The sequence below is a fragment of the Pygocentrus nattereri genome, chromosome 4, assembly GCF_015220715.1.
Source record: "Pygocentrus nattereri isolate fPygNat1 chromosome 4, fPygNat1.pri, whole genome shotgun sequence".
Lineage (NCBI taxonomy): Eukaryota > Metazoa > Chordata > Actinopteri > Characiformes > Serrasalmidae > Pygocentrus > Pygocentrus nattereri.
In genome coordinates this window covers 15,919,516-15,933,289 of record NC_051214.1, presented here as the reverse complement: position 1 = coordinate 15,933,289, position 13,774 = coordinate 15,919,516, and the positions used below count along the sequence as shown (strand labels likewise).

Here is a 13,774-nt window from a genome sequence, read left to right as displayed (position 1 = left end):
TATTCTGATCAAATCTTCATTAAATCTCCTTTTAGGTTTCCTCTGTATTAATTCTTCGACAGAGGTTGGTTGATGAAAAAGCAGATCACTTCTAATACATGCCCATAAAATAAAGTGGGTTTTTGCTGTTATCTCAGCAAATTGCTAGTTCTTACTGACCTCTGTTGAATCACTGCAGTGGGTAATGTATAAACAATGAAGATTTCATTTGCATTGAGATGACTCAATTCAACTTGATTTCTATAGAACCTTTTACAACAGGCACTGCCACACAGCAGTTTTACAAACATACAGGCCCCTGGTAAGCAAGCCAATGAAGGAAAAGGGAAAAAACTGGTTACTGTGTAGAACTATGTTTCACTGACAAAAAGATTTAATTTAACTCCCAAGATGATCCAAGTAGGATCTTTTATAAGAGGTATCAAGCCAGAATGAGAATTATCTGCATTTTCTCTGCTATCTTACTATGGAATTTGTTCTTCTCTTTCTACTGGTATGCACATAGCAGCAGAATGAGGAAAATAATTCTAAACTTTTAAAAAGAAGTACAGCATTAGTGCTTTGATGACTGCTGGACAACAAAACACTTCTTTAAAAAGAAACACAGAGTACAGAACCTTGGTACAAGTTTTAGTAATTGTCAGAAATGTTCAAATAGTCATTTCCCCAAATGGACAGGGTATATGAGTAGTCTACAATATATCAAAACTACATTGTAATATAAATATATTTTGGGTGTATGCAAGAGTTTTTGAGTGTATTTTACAAAAACAAAGAAGTTTATATTTCTGGATCAAGAATGAAAAGCACTGAAAGCATAACTACTAATATAGTTATTTTAGTAGCCCCAATAAAACGGTTTGCAGCTTGCTCTCTTTAAACGTTGAAAAAAAAATCTGTAATTCAGATTAGTATGTCAATCAGTAATTCAGTCCCACAAGAGAGTAATTTCAAATTACAATGACGGTATATGAACCAGGCCTATAAAATGTTCACAGTGGTACAGTAGCAAGAGTCTGATAAACCAATGACAAAGACAAGACTTAATATATACATCATATTATATATATATATTATAACATATATTAACTATGTGTTAATTTTATATTTCCTTAAATATACATAGCATTCACTTTTCTGAGCATATTGTGGACATTGACTAAGCACATGTTTCATGTTTAATATTTTATTTTATTTTATTGGTAAATGTGGTACTGTTTGGGCTTTTCTATCTGTTTTAGCTTAGTTAGTTTTGATAGAACCTGGACTACTATTTCAAAGTAATGTGAAGCAACCAGCAAATGGCATACATGCAATTAGGTCTACATGACACAATGTGTAAAGTGCACATGAACATGGAAGGAAAAAAATAAAATAAATAATAATAATAATATTGCTGTCTAACACCAATATCAGTGTGCTGGTACAGATCATCTCATAATCACTCAGTATTAAAAATGTCCTTTAAATTTGACATACATCTAAAACGTTGCTGAACTGCATGACTCAATTAATCAATTCTTTGGATTACACTCTTCCTCCAGAGTTTTTACGAAGTGCCTCAAAGTTGTGAGTTGATGTCATGGAATGACTCACTATTGCACTTGGCACCATGGACTGACGAGAAGTTGCGTCAAAAGGAGTGAGGTAAGGCTCTTATCTGCCTGCCAAGTATGAGGCAAAGCAAAAGTGTGCAAAATGAGTAACAAGCTGCTCTGAAACACATGCTAACTTCTGAGGGTCTTTGTTTCAACAGAGAAGGAAAAAAGACAAGGAAAGTTCATCTCCTGCTCAAACACCTTTCAACCCCTTACCACAAAAACTTATTACAATGTTAATGAAAGTTAAAAGTCATTTTTATGAAGGCATTTTGTAGTTTATTAGCATCAAAAATTTTTTTTTTAAAAAAGTTTTTATGCAACATTACAATGCTATACTGCCAAGTTAAATATATTCGTACGAATTCCCCCAAGATTCTGAATGTCCTTTATAATTTTATTGCAAATTTCAGGCTTCTGATTTTTGTATTGTGTTTCTAGCTGGCACAACTGAGATTAGAAAGAAATTTATCAGTGACTGCAAGTGACAGACCATTCAAAAGCTAAAGACTTGTATCTTTACAAAGGAGCCTCCTGATTGGAGAACGAAATGAGTCTTAGTCTGACCTTCACAAAATAATTGCCATCATTCTTCAATATGTGACTAAGTCAGCAAGTCCTTTGGAAGCTCGATGTTTGGCCTGTATCTAGGCTAAGCATACAAGGCTTCCTTTCCAGCCTTGCCCTTTCCTCTGGTTTGCGTCAGGCTACCGAAGGCTCCTTTAACTATTCTGCAGCCCAGCAGATGGAACTCAAGAGAGATTTACGACACCATGAGAAAGGCTATGAAATCCTATCCTTGCTCTGGCCAGCAAATATGACCTGATTTTTCAATTTTTTTTCTCAATTTATCTTCTAGTAAATTAAAGGTTCAGAGTCTTGGACTGCCTAGCAGGTGATTGCAGATACCTGAGGAACGGTGTCCAGTGTCAGTTCTGAAGGGGGTGAAAAAAAGGTTTAGGGTTTGGTAGCCCACTTATTACTGTCCAAACTCTGATATTTTTTTTCTTTTCAGTAAAAAAGTCCAGGCTTGACTTTTTTTCCCCCCAACCATTACTACTTGACACATTACAACACCCAAGACTGAAACAACAATAAACATGATGCCATTCGGACTCTATTTATATTATTGTATGTCTGCAACTAAGCATAATATCTGCACTTTAGTCATCTTCTTACTAGATAGAAGTGATAGGAACTATATAAAACATGTATCTTTGACTCTGTCACTAAACACCAGTGGTTTTCATGGTTGGAAGAGAAATAACTGTTACTGATTTGAGCCTCTATACTGTGTAACTACACTGGGCTTTTTAACGTTGTTTTTGCTATTGCGTTATACTAGAAAAAGAGTCATTAAAACAACTGCCCCCCTTTGGTATGTATATTATCTTTGTGGGGGACTGATGCACAGTTGTGCTGTAACCACTGATTAGGCACATTTCTCTGCGATTTCTTGTTTCTTTTGAATAAGCAGGAAAGCCTTTCTCTGTATGTTCTTCCACTTACATTGGCGCTATCTGTAAACATTCTGTCATTAGAAACCAAATATAAGCATAAATAAATTATATTACAAATGCTTTGGGTATACAGACCCATTTTTACTCTTAATCCATACAAAGAGTTTACAATAGAGCATATACTCTTAAAATGCTGCGGAAGAACCACTTTGTGTCCCCAAAGCACCTTTTAGTGGATGGTTCTTTAAAGAATGATTTTCATAAATGAAATTTTAACAGTTTAAAAGAACTACATAATGTAAAGTTTCTAATCTACACCATTTAAACACTGTTCCTGTACATCCTAGCCAAGAATTTTAACTGGCTAGAATTTACAGACACTGACAAACAGTAGAGGTGCTTTCAGTTAAAATTTCAAAAGAGACAAATCTACATGAATACCATTATTTGTACCCCTTTTAAGCAGATGGGTTTAAATAACTTGTTGAATTAAAAGTCACTGCCATATTGAGTCCAATCCGCAATTTTGGGTAAAATAAAATGGTGGAACTAATACACAACACCTGTTTCGTTTCAGCATCTTCTGTATATCAGTTATACAAACAGGGACAGCTGGGCTACAGACTAAGACAGTGGGGGAGCAGGCAATGCAAAAGACAGAGCTGCATGCTGTTTCTCTCTGCCTGACAGACCACATCAAATAGCTTAGAGCAGAGTGCAACAGTTAGGTCAATAATATTTCAAATATGACTTTTGACAAACATCATACATTACTGATTTCTTCTATGCAAGGCCCCAGTGGTCAGAAAGCCCTACTGGGAGACTTGATGCACCCATGAAGGCAGCAACATAACTGACTTGATCTACAACCCATTATAAACCAGGACTAAAAAGACAGCAAGATGGGTCAGAGGCAATCCATTCTGTCACAGTGCCTTTGGGGACACTGGAAAAATGTTCTATCAAATGGTATGATGGTTTGCTCCGATAGCAGTAAGCAGCCTAATAATAGATGCTGTTTTTTTTAACCCATTCTGTCATTTGTTAAAAAAAAAAAAAAAAAAAAAAGTCAATCTGACCAGCATTGTTTAACGATACAACGGAAACCAATGTTTTCAAACCCATTAGGCCAGCATGCATTTTCTCTTTGTGCTGTGAATTCACAAAGACCTGGAATCAACAGGACAGTATGATGTAACAATTCAAGTTGCCAATTTGGCTTTGGCTTCTTTTATTTTTATTCTGTTGTTACTTGAACTTGTCGATTCTGACTAACTGGTGCTCTGCCAAATCAAGCACAGATTATGAAATAACGACAGAGAGAGCAAAAGTTGAGTAACTGAAGTTTGAGTGATAGAAAGCCAAACTCGAACCTGTTCTGTGGTGTTTGAGCGAAGCTAATAGCAGTCCAACCATGCCCCACTACAAGGCTTGGTTCCTTCTAACTGATGCTAAAATAAGACCTGTTTAGAGGATATCTGAAAGTGCAAAGGCAAGTGACTGGTGTTCAAGCAAAAGCTGAAATGAAATATGTTCTGTGCATATATAGTTCTTAGCTGCTGAGCCATGATCATGCTTAGTGTTGATTTTACCTGGCTTTTATTTTTCCCCAATTACTATCAGCGCCACCTACTGGTGAGCTCCAACACAACGAGTGAGCCCCTCTGAAATATAAATACATGACAGGTTTTTTTTTGGGCCGTATATACATGGAATAGAAATCTGACACGTTATTTTGTAAAACTGTCATAATTTTTACTTTTTTTATTATTGTAGCACGCCACCCTAAATATAATAACATTTTACATGTCCAAACAAGGTAGAAACACCAGCACAGATATTTAAGTTCCACTTCAAATGCTTCCATCTCTAACGGAAATGAAACTCTTTCACTCCTCATCAAGGTGGCTGACAAACTGAAAAACAAGTTTCTACAACTGCAAGTCACACAGAAATCAAACTACATCAAACTGCTGTTAGAAGGGCTTATTCTTTAAAAATCCCATGAGTTAAATGTTTACATTTGCTACCAATAGCTATTTCAAATTAACCTAGTTGCTTATAGCTAAATGTGACACTTATTTGATATATACAGAAAATGAATACTGCAAATTCTAGATGGCAAAAATCAAGCAACTTAAACAGTTTCAACATCTCTTTTTCCAAATGCTTTCAGAATAGTGTAATCTGATATGTATTCCAGAAAGTTGCCACCCCCTTGTGGATAAGCAGAGGATTGAAGCAGTTTTCTGAACACATTGGCTGGAGCCAGACACTTTTACTAACATTTCTGTCCTCTGTCAAAAGAGCAGGGAGAATGGCGAGAATGAGCAGAAATTGGAGAAATGTGAGATGATCCCCTTCAACGTTGCTGCTGGAGTTTTTAAACACCCCATGCGTTACTACTGGACTGAGAATAGTCCCCCAACCAAAAAGCAACCTGTGGGCAGTGTCCTGTGACCCTGAAGGACTAGAGGATGACCAACACAAACTGTGTCTCTGAATTTATATCTACAAGGTGGACTGACATGGTAGGAGTAGAGTGGACAGTGAATAAACAGTGATGCAACACTGATGTCTGATCCACTCATACCAGCACAGCACACACTAACACACAACCACCACCTCTGTGTTACTGCAGCGCTGAGAATGATCCACCACCCAAATTGAACCTGCTCTGTGAGGGTCCAAGGGGGTCCCAACAACTGAAGAACAGGGTATGAGGGGGCTAAAACAGAATGCAGAAAAACAGATGGACTACAGTCTAATTGTAGAACTACAAAGTGTACCTATATAGTAAGTGGATCTGATAAAATGAATAATTAGCGTAGAAACAAAGAGGTGGTCATAAGGTCATGCCTGTTCAGTGTATAAATAAACACAAACAAAGCACAGAATATAAAGTATATTTTTCCATATCCATGTTTCTCTGTCCTCTCTGGGCATACATGCAGTGACATCACTTTCAAAGTTGTTAAAGACTTGCCAGGAAACATACACTTGTATATCGCTACTGTCGGAAGAAAACCTGATGTCTGAGTTTCCAAGTGATTTTGGGTCATCAAGTCCATTCATCATGAAATTTACACACAAAGTAAAGGGCAACAGCTACTTTAAAATTATGTCAAAAACAAAAAAAAATGGACAAAAAAAAAAAAGAGAGAGATATGAGGTTTTATTCAGACAACAGCACAATCCTCCAATTGTATGGATGGCAAATCCAGTCGAAAAAGAAATTAAAATGAAAACATTTATTTTTCCAACCATATGCGCAAATATCCTGCTAAAACTGAAAACAAAATCTATATTTGAAACTAACTTCAATTTTCACATAAGCATGAGTAATTTGTGACAGAAATAAAAATAAATCTATAACAGCTACACTGTATTTTCAAAACTATTCGTTCGTCTGACTTCACACGCATATGAAATTGAGTGACATCCCATTCTCAATCCATAGGGTTTAAAATGATGTCGGTCCACCCTTTGCAGCTATAACAGCTTCAACTCTTCTGGGAAGGCTTTCCACAAGGGTTAGGAGTGTGTTTATTGGAAATTTTTGAAATTTCTCCCACAAGTGCATTTGTGAGGTCAGACACTGATGTTGGACAAGAAGGCCTTCTTCACAGTGTCTGCTCTAATTCATCTCAAAGGTGATCTATCGGGTTGAGGTCAGGACTCTATGCAGGCCAGTCAAGTTCTTCCACACCAAACTCACTCATCCATGTCTTTATGGACCTTGCTTTGTGCACTGGTGCACAGTCATGCTGGAACAGGAAGGGGCCATCTCCGAACTGTTCCCACAAATTTGGGAACATGAAACTGTCCAAATTTTTTGTCTGAAGCATTAAGGGGCCGAGCCCAACTCCTGAAAAACAACCCCACTCCATAATCCCCCCCCCCCCCCCCCCCCCCCACTCCACCAAACTTTACACTTGGCACAATGCAGTCAGACTTAGTACCGTTCTCCTAGCAACCGCCAAACCCAGACTCGCTAATCTGAAGGCCACATGAAGTTCGGAGGTCTGTAGTGATTGGCTCTGCAGAAGGTTGGCGACCTCTGCACACTATGCGCCTCAGCATCCACTGACTCTGTCATTTTACGTAGCCTACCACACCTTGGCTGAGTTGCTGTCATTACCACTTCCACTTTGTTATAATACCACTGACAGTTCATTGTGGAAAATTTAGTAGCGAGGAGATTTCAGGACTGGACTTGTTGCACAGGTAGCGTCCTATCACGGCACCACACTGGAATTCACTGAGCTCCTGAGAGCGACCCATTCTTTCACGAATGTTTGTAGAAGCAGTCTGCATGTCTAGGTGCTTGGTTTTATACACCTGTGGCCAAGGAAGTGATTGAATTCAATTATTTGGATGGGTGACTGAATACATTTGGAAATATAGTGCATTAGTCATGTCATTATTCTGGTATTTCATGGCCAAATCTAAAATGGAAAAGCTAATACAGAAAATACAAGCTTCACTTTGGCTTTGGCTTGTCTTCATGAACTGCAGAAAACGTGTCAAAACTAAAATCAAATGCAATGTTTATGTTTTTATTTCTTTTTCATAGCAATAAGCTGCATATGTGCCTAAATTAAAATGAAAATGCAAAATGGATAAATCAACAGCAAAGTTACAGTTTGTGATTCAGTTTTCGGTGTGGACACACTTTAAGAGTGGAATAAAAAGACAAATGCAAACAAACATTGATGCCACTTGATGGACGTTTACTTTTTATTTCACTTCACTTCACTCTTTGCTTTTTCATTTTCAAGTTGACCAACATGCAAATATATGTTAATTAGCACTAGGCAGGGCTATGGTTACAGGTATATTTTAGGACATCCTCAGACCTCAGAGTCAGAATGGCGTCATTCCTCAAGCTGAACGATCTCAAGTCTCTGGAAAACCACTGTCAGGTCTCAGCTCTGGTGCAACTGAACATCAGACCAAACGGCCTCAGAGAAAAGGTATTAGACCAAATGCAAGCCTAGTGGAGCATATACTGGCTTGTATGGAAGTGTGAAGATGTCCTAAAATGTACCCCATAGCCCCGCCTACTGCGAATTAATATATATTTGCATGTTGGTCGGATTGAAAATGAAAAAGCAAAGTGTGAAATGAAAAGTATATCTAAAGGAAGTGGTGCCAATGTTTGCTTGCATTTGTCTTTTCATTCTGACACTTAAAGCACATCACTGCCAAAAACTGAATCACAAACTGTCACTTTGCTGCTGATTTATCCATTTTGCATTTTCATTTTGTCAGATATGCAGCCTAATGCTATAAAAAAGAAAATAAACATTGCATTTTGATTTTGATATTTTTGACACGATTCATGAAGAAAAGCCAAAGCCAAAGTGAAGCTTGGATTTTCTTTTCTCCATTAGCTTTTTTCATTGTAGATCTGAACATGAAATACCAGAATACTGACTAAAATTAAATGATAAATAGCTGTTTTAAATGTATTTTTATTTTTAAAATAAATTTATGGGGTATATGGGGCTGCAAACAAGCCGGGATGCCCTTGTGTTGGAACAATGAGGTAGGCGCCATTTAACCTGCGTTTGCAACTCCCAGGTGCATACCCCCATACCCCTTCATCTCATCAGGATGGTGATGTACAGCACTGAGCAGCATGTCAAGGTATGTAGCTTTTTTTGTTGTTTCTTTGGTATTTTTTTTTTTAAGTTACAACAGAACATTCGGGGCTTCTTTCAAGTAAATCTCCCTGTAAATTATACATAAATGTAAACTTTCAAAACCTAAAATTTCATCTCATACTTTTTTTTTTAATCTGACTGAATTTTAGACATGACCTGATGTTCCTGAAAAGCTACTTTGAGAAGGAAGAGGCCTGGAACTCCCAATTTTATAGCAATTCTACTCTGCCAAAGGCTCACGTAACTCTTGCTAAGAAGTCCTTCACCAAGAAAATGCCTGAACTAGCTATTAAAAGCCATACTAGCTGCACAGTATGATTTCAGTCCATCCTGAAATCACCCATAAGACATATTACAGACAAAGGAAGAAAATTAATCAGCAAGGCAGTGGGGCACTCAAGTTCCAGAGAGCAAAGAGGTAAGAGGTAATCCCAGAAAACACAGAGGCCATCTTTCCTTTCTGATTCAAGGTTTTATGCTAACAGTTATGACTATTTTAAAATATCTATTGTATTGCAGCCCTAGCAGACACTGGTTTAACTTAAAAGAATTAAAGATTAAAGATATCCATGTTTGCAACTCTCTGAGGATTATTTAGTGACAAGCCTGAACTACCCCACCCTTGACCCCAGCATGTATTTTGTAAACATATTTTCTAAAGATACTTATTCCAAATATGATGCCTGCAATACATTTAAAAAAAGGTGAGGAACATGTTTATTACTCTATTTATTACTGTTCCTTAAACATCAGTTAGTAAATGTTTGGAGTGAAGATGATTCATCAAGTTTTGAAAGCTGATTTCTTTTCATTCCTTCTATTATACAAGTCTTCAGCTGTGCAACCATAAAAGCCTTTGTTTTAATATTTTGCAATACATAATGCAGCATGTTTTCAATGGGAGACAGGCAAGCTAGCTTAGCAAATGCACAGTCTTCTTACGTAGCTATGCTGTCGTCGTGTGCAGAATGTTTCTTGGCATCGTCATTTTGAAATAGGGTGTAAAAGGTAGCACATGTTGTTACAGAGTGTGTATACATCTTTCGGCATTAATAGTGCCTTCACAGATGTGCAAGTTACCCATGCCATGGGCATTAATACACTCCCACACCACAACAAACCCTGGCTTTTTGACTTTAGGCTAGATGGTCATTTACATCTTCAACCCAGAGAACACGACATGAATATTTTCCGAAAGGCCAAAGAAGTCAGAAGAGGCATTTATGTACATTGTTGACACATGGCTTCCACTGTGCATGGTACAGTCTTAACCTGCATTTCTCAATAACTTTCCTTGATAGAGCTATATGAACTGTTCTATAAATATGCAATATAATATAGAGCATTCACACACATCGCCAGGGGAGGGTGCACCTCTGAGTCGCCAAATATACTTTAGCAACGTCTGATACGCGGAGTTATACACTCCATGCTGTGGAGCAACCAGCAATCTGTTCTCCTGTGAGAGTAACTGTACTGTCCTACGGTGAACTCACCTCTTTCTTGACATCATAACGAGCTTTAGCAGCGTTAAATCACATTTGCTCCTCACAACTCCAGCACTGTGTTACAACACTCAGTCATATTTGAGTATTAGTGCACTCAAGCAACAAAGTGAAAGAAAGATATGGGTTCATGCAAGTTACAGGCCTAATTTAAACAAAAGTAAACTGAAGAGGCTGTAGTATTGTACTATAGATCAAACAAGACACAGAAGCACCTATTTCTGTTTAAACACAGCTAAAAGGAGGACTTTGTTTGTTTGGGGTTAGATATATTGCAGTCCACCCCTCAAACTACTATAGAGACACATTTAGATGTCTGCTAGCTTGTGTTTGAATACTGAGATATACCCTGACATGGATGTGGTTGGATAGATCATTGATGTACTGAGCCAGCTAATGTTTGCTGTTCATATTAAACTGTTGGGAAGTTAAACAGTTTAGCACTGTTGTTGGCCACTTGTTTAACATTTGTAACAGGACAGCCTAGCACTCGTCAACAGACAGCTAAAAATGCGTTTTCTTTCTTAAATTATGACTTTACAAAAATTGTGGCCCTGCTTTTCCAGCTGGTCAAACTGCCAACGAGAAACTTTAAAGGGCTTTAAAATAGCATTTAAGTACTCAGGAGCAAAAATCAGCCTTCAAACTTGAAAGAAATACTGATTTGACATTTATCGTCATATGTATTGGTATCGAACAACATGAATTGTTTATTGTGATAACATTTTTGGCCATATCGCCCAGCTCAGCTGACCTAGACAACCGCATTTATTGACAACAGTGTAACTGAGATCAAGAGGAAATATCAATCAAAGAAGCATGTCCATTCTTAATGCAGCGCTGTCTGAGGGGTTAAAAGTCATTGGCATTTCAGTTGTTTTTGATCTTGCTTTTTCTGTATTCTTTAAATCTTTTGATCTGATAATGTTATGCACCATGCCCAAAATGTTAGCAAACACTCATTAAGACACATTGTTTTTACAGCTGCTGGGTATTTTGATGCATTTTCTGGCAACCTCTTCTTGCTTCCTGGATGTTCCTTTATATCGCCTTTGAGAAAAAAAAAAACATTCTGATCATTTAAAAATGTTCCTACTGTTAAACTGCTTCTGCCCCAACTGTTTTGGAATGTGTTGCACACATCAATTTAAGAATGAGCACATATTTACAAAAAACAATGGAGTTGATGAGGTTTGTTTGTCTCTTCCTTGTACTACTTTCATTTATATACAATGCTTTTTTGGAATTAGGTTGTATTTTGCAATATCACACAATACTGCCAACAATAGAATACACCCACAGTTGCAATGTTGTTTCATTCATTTATTCTTTGATCACTGCCTCCACCCTACATTACTCATGGGCACTTAAAAGGACAATTGTAGGAACAGGTTTACCTCACTAAGCCTCTTAAAGACAGAAAACTGGCATTTGCTTCAAAATTACAAAGACCATATTTCATACATGGGCATTAGTCAAAAGAGAACAATTCCACACTATAAAGTGGATGAAAATGAGATCATCAACAAGCAGCAAATTCAATCAGTCTGACGTTCTACATAATTCAAACCAACTACATGCAATGCATTCAGAGTACGTGAAGCAACAACATGGCAATGATTTCTACATTTTAATAATGGCATAAGGCCATGGGAATTGCAGGGAAACAGAACGTCTCATGCTAAATTATCGTTTTATCTCCACATATGGACACCTTACTGTGCATATTGCACTTCTGCACACCTCATCGCACATCTGGACATTACTCACACTTTCACACTTTATTTCAGTACCAATATATGCACATTCAGTACTGTCATTATATGCTGTTATCTGCACCTCCTTGTACAGTTATTATTGCAGTGCCTTTTTTATCTCAGGGCAGATCTTATTGCACATTTTTCTATATTTCTAGCTGTACATAAGCATGTACACTGTTTAATTTTTTTCTTTTCAACACCCTTATTATTATAACTGTCCTGTGTTGTTGTGTGACTGCTACTGGTTGCTAAATTTCCTTCGGGATCAGTAAAGTATTCATTTATTTATCTATCCAGTGTAGATCTATCTATCCTACGTAACGATCACTCAGGCTCTTCGCAACAACAGCGAACAATTACAGTCCGCTCAAAGAACGCATTTACATCCTCAACGTTCCGATTCAGGACGACGTTCGATTTCAGGCAAAAACATGACTCGTTCTTGATTAATAACAGTACTAAATCACAAATGGCATTGGTATATTCCTAATTAACACATAGGCAAGTTCACAACTGCGCAACAGATTAACGCGAAGTCGTTTTGGGCAGTGTCTGGCTGTTTATGGTAATTTGGGTTGAACCTGCAAAAGATAAATAGCCTTAGCAGAAACCGCTGTTTCGCACCTTGAAAGTAACCATAAATAACAATGAAAGCGTTAGGGGCTATCTTACCTCAATGAGACTGCGAAAAGGCTCCTGCGAATCGCGCTTGCCCAGATGTAGCTGTAGTAGTCGTACGTCTTCAGACCAGGCGACCACCGAGCTTCTGTTCTACTGGACAACATTACAGGAAGTGAAAGACGGTTCACGCGAAACAAACTACATGGAGCTGCGCAGATTATTTCAGTGTCAGGTAATATTACCAACACCCAGCCAATATTTATGATTATTATGAATGACTTGGCTGCGAACCGCGTTTAAAATCCATCCGTAGCCCTAAACGTAGTATGAGCCTTCGGAGCCCAGAGAAAAAGACCCCATTCACACACACGCACGGTATTATGGGCAATAACTCCGCCCCCACCCCCAAATCACACACAACTTAAAAAAGACGAAAAAAGAGAAGAAAAGACGGCGTTATCCCCGTTAAATCGTTAGTGAGTAATAGGGCGATGTTATATCAAGTTAAATCAGCAGATGTTCGCAGTTCATTCATCAGAGCTACATGCACTGCTCATGTTCAGTTTACGCGCAGGATCAACATTTCACATGTAGTTATTGCTCTCAGCGCCAAAGTGACGCGAGTGATGATGAAGCGAATAAAGGCCATCTGAGATGACGCAATGGCAGGGAGGACACAGTTTGTTTACGTATGAACATGAACGCTTGAAAGGCTTCAATGGCTCTGATTCGAGCAGACTAATCTATACCTTATAATGGTTACATTCATTTCTGATTCTTTTTTCATATTAGAAAGAAATGGCTTCCATCATCTAGGCTTAGCAACAACCCGATATTTTAGAAGTCGAAGCGTCTAAAACGCGAGAAACAGCAGTTAGTACTAATATGAACTTAAAAACTTAAAAGCATTACATCATTTGTTCATATGCGTAGGCCTGTTGTTTGTGCTCGAAGAATACTAGTCATAGTCACATGTTATCATGTTAACCTGTTATTCTCAAACCATTAAGCTCGATACACAAAATAAATGTAGCGAAATATTGATTAATTTAATTTATTACACTTAATTATTCAAATTGATTTGAATTTGTAAACAGTTCATAATAAATGTACCTGTACAATGTATTGCTTGTTAAGGTGTCTGTGTCCTTTAATTATGCA

General features: G+C 37.7%; 1 protein-coding gene across 3 annotated transcripts in view; it reads right to left on the bottom strand.

Annotated features, from left to right (window-relative positions):
- Nucleotides 1-13,211, bottom strand: part of disp1 (dispatched homolog 1 (Drosophila)) — a 64,956-nt gene extending 51,745 nt beyond the window's left edge. For 2 of the 3 annotated variants that reach the window (XM_017725541.2, XM_017725545.2), the window contains exon 1: nucleotides 12,665-13,211. In XM_017725541.2, coding sequence (XP_017581030.1) covers nucleotides 12,665-12,777 — 113 coding nt within the window. In that variant the 5' untranslated portion in view covers nucleotides 12,778-13,211. The remainder of the gene's footprint in view (nucleotides 1-12,664) is intronic. The other variant, XM_017725542.2, reaches the window with a different exon arrangement.
- Between the last annotated feature and the right edge of the window lie 563 nt (nucleotides 13,212-13,774).